The sequence below is a fragment of the Egretta garzetta genome, unplaced genomic scaffold (assembly GCF_000687185.1).
Source record: "Egretta garzetta isolate BGI_Z169 unplaced genomic scaffold, ASM68718v1 scaffold114, whole genome shotgun sequence".
In the NCBI taxonomy this organism is placed as follows: domain Eukaryota; kingdom Metazoa; phylum Chordata; class Aves; order Pelecaniformes; family Ardeidae; genus Egretta; species Egretta garzetta.
Window position 1 is genome coordinate 1808858 of NW_009259317.1, and position 3256 is coordinate 1812113.

At 37.8% G+C, this 3256-nt stretch overlaps 1 protein-coding gene across 1 annotated transcript in view; it reads left to right on the forward strand.

Moving 5' to 3' along the window:
• The first annotated feature begins 2612 nt into the window (after positions 1 to 2612).
• The window catches only part of ASIC5 (acid sensing ion channel subunit family member 5), a 16630-nt gene continuing 15986 nt past the window's right edge, over positions 2613 to 3256 (forward strand). Inside the window, exon 1 of the mRNA XM_009636475.1 lies at positions 2613 to 2652. Within this exon, the coding sequence (XP_009634770.1) occupies positions 2613 to 2652 (40 nt within the window). The remainder of the gene's footprint in view (positions 2653 to 3256) is intronic.

Below are 3256 nucleotides of genomic sequence, written 5' to 3' on the forward strand. Positions count from 1 at the left end.
CTGTAGAGCACTAGAAAACATTGATGAGAGCTTATAATTTCTGCAGTCATAATTGATTCTGCCTTGATGCAGAGACAGACCCAATGAGTCCTCAAACTCTCTTTGAGCCCCTTCTTCTGCAGCCCACCGGCCCCATTGCTGAATCCATGGGCGTACCTGCTTTGAAGGAAGGAGCAAGACAGATGCTTGCATATACAATTAGTTATCTTTTTCCACATATCGCAGCATTTGCCAAGAAATAGCAATGCCAGTGACATTATAACAGTCCAGACAGTGGTTACTTTTTTTTTTTTCTGCTCTGCTTTTCCTTTTTTTGCGAATATTTTTTGTTTGAATTGAGTATAAGTATTTGCAGTCTCCTATCTTAGCAAATGTATTACTTGCTGTATCTTAAAAGGAGATAATATTTGAGATGCTTCTATTAAAGAGAGCGAAGCAAATCATTACAAGAAGCATTAACATCGATAAAGCACTTACAGAGATGCATGCAATGAAACAGAAGTTAGAAGGAAACACTCTGACATTTTCTGGGCAAAAAAAAATGTCCAATGAAAGCTAAATATGCACAGAAACCATATTTTTGTGTATGTATGTATATATTTTCTCTCAGCAGCCCATAATAATTCCTGCAAGACATTTTGCTGCAACTAGGGTATAAAGAAATAACTTTATCAGAAACACATTACCTATTTGTCTCAGCAAATAGCTATGTAGTTATGCTGGCTTTCTTTTTTTTTTTTTTTTTTTTTTAAATTTAGCACCATAAGAGAGGAACTGAACAGCACTGAGGACTGACTTCAAATTATATTCTGAGTACAAAATTTACAATATGTATAGAAATAAATCATGATCACCTCTGTCATCGATTGGTTCTCCTAACCTTTACTGCAGTAAGTATCAGGGAATGTGCTGTTTAGACAACCAGATGCACACTGCAAGGAGCGAGTGGACAAACCAAGCTCCCTGTGACCAATTTATAATCTGAAAGCTATTTGTGCAAGCCATCTGGGAAAGATGAACAAATACAAGCTGGTTGGCCTTCGCCCCCTAGTGTTTGCCTAAGAATTAATGTAAAACAACCATAAGAGAAAGAAAATTAAAAAAATTAATTTCTTTTGTAAAACACAACCAGAGAAAACAAACCACGTTCATCTGAAGTATTCAATAAGTCAAAAGACTTTGTAAGACATCAACTCACAGAATTTAAAAAAAACCCAAACCAAACAGTAAGGTGAATCATATCTGCTGTGTAGAGAGCAACTCACAGTTTGTACTTAATCATATGCACATAGCGGTATAAAAGACTGCCATAATTTGCTTTAAGAACTCAGGTAACTCAGGCAAGAGGCATTGTCTGGGTTCTGTGAATTAGTGGTTTAATAGGACTCACTGGATCTGCAAATAACTGCTCGGGGGTGCATTGGATGTGGTTGAGTTACACAGAGATGTTGAAAAACAGTTTACTGTTAAGCACTTTGCTGCTTGAGTGAACGCAAGCGCTGTGCAAAGCCCGCCCGGCAGAGAGCCTCATCGGTGAGGCAAAAGTGACAAACGGAGCTGGGATTTCCAAGAAGCTGAGTACAGAAATCTTTTGCTTGTCACACGGGAATGGCTAAATGGAGTTCAGTGCTTTATCTTGCAACTCGTAGCTCAAACAACATGGCCAGAAAACAGTCGGCAAACAACTAGACAGTGAGGCACAGAGGGGCCAAACTAATACACCTGATAACCCAAGAACACTGCAGGCAATCAACTGGGCTGTAATGAAGAGAGTGAATGAAAGAAGCAGCAGCCGTTCCCATCCCCTGAAGATCAGAGGGAGAATGTGAAGAGGTTTTTTTATTATTATTATTTCCTAAAGCATAAATCAAGCACATCCCAGGTCTGAATTTTCTAGTATTTTTTTTATTACCTTCTATCAGATGCTCCGTTCTTTCCTTGAAATAAATTTCAAACAAGATCATTCCAGACATCTAACACAAAAGCAGCCTCTGACCTTTTTCATAAGGAGTTACAGGAATGATCGACTCTGAATGAGTTTTCATCCTGACCCACAGGGTTAGTTCTCAGGAATAACAGCTCATTTTTTGCTAAAGCCCAGAAAAACATGAAATCTGGAGCTGGTTATGAAGACAGACATTCAAGGTATGGATGAACTGCATCCTGCTGCTGGTGGGAACTAGTGGCAGACATGTATTGCCTTCCAGAGCAGGAAGGGTTCCTTATCTACTTAAAAAGAATCTATTCAGTTCTGAACAGCTCAGTATTTTAGTGAAGATAATTGGTCTTTCTAAAATAAAAGGAAAAACTATGAAAGAAATTTGCAAGGTGATGCAGCATACAAGACAAGCCTGCACTTGCACTATTATAATATGTACTTGAAATGTATATAAATACGTACATCAGCTCCTGTCATAAAAATAATCTTCTTTCATATTGCAGACCATGTTATTTGAAGGCAAAACATAGCAACCCTGGCAGGTAAATTGCCCAGTGTTATGCCATCGAGTATCGCCTCCCATTTAGTTTTCTATAAAAGCCATTACCTAGCAATGGTCCCAGTGACAAGGCAGCTTGTTATCCATTCCTTCCATACTGAAATAAAGAGTCTCATGGACCAGCTTGGGAGATTCATTCAATCGGATGCTAAAGGTATGTGACTAAACATATTAGAGTGCTTTACCAAGAGTTTTGTTACATTTTGGTAGTTTTTTTCAGGACTGACAACCAAAATAATGAGAAAATCTGTCTCCTTTCTCTTGTAAATTTGTCCAAAAATACAGTAGTGCACATTTTCAAGATATAAAGAAGGGAGAGATGAAAAAGACTTGTAGAAAAAAAAATGTACACTTATTTAAGAAGTGAGGAAAAGTGTCTAGCTATCGGTCCTTTACGCATTTAGAATAAAGCTAACACAGTTTTAACTAGGCAATTACTTCTCTGAATGATACCATACTTTAATGATTTTTAGATTAAGGCAAAGAGGAAATCACAAATCTATCTAGACTAACTAACCCCTGTACAGAGGCCACATATAGCCTTCCTGAAATAACTCCTTCCAGGTAACAGCTCTGGCTGAAAATGAGCTTTCTTTTATAAAGCCATTCTTTTTTAGTATGTTCATTAATGAAAATCCAACCACAATTACACCTGGGAATACAAAAAGAAAAGTGTTGTACCTTATTTCCGCTATGTAAGAGCTTAGCTTCCAGTTCTTCCCACTGGGTCCTGTTACGTTTTTTTCCCCACTAGAACA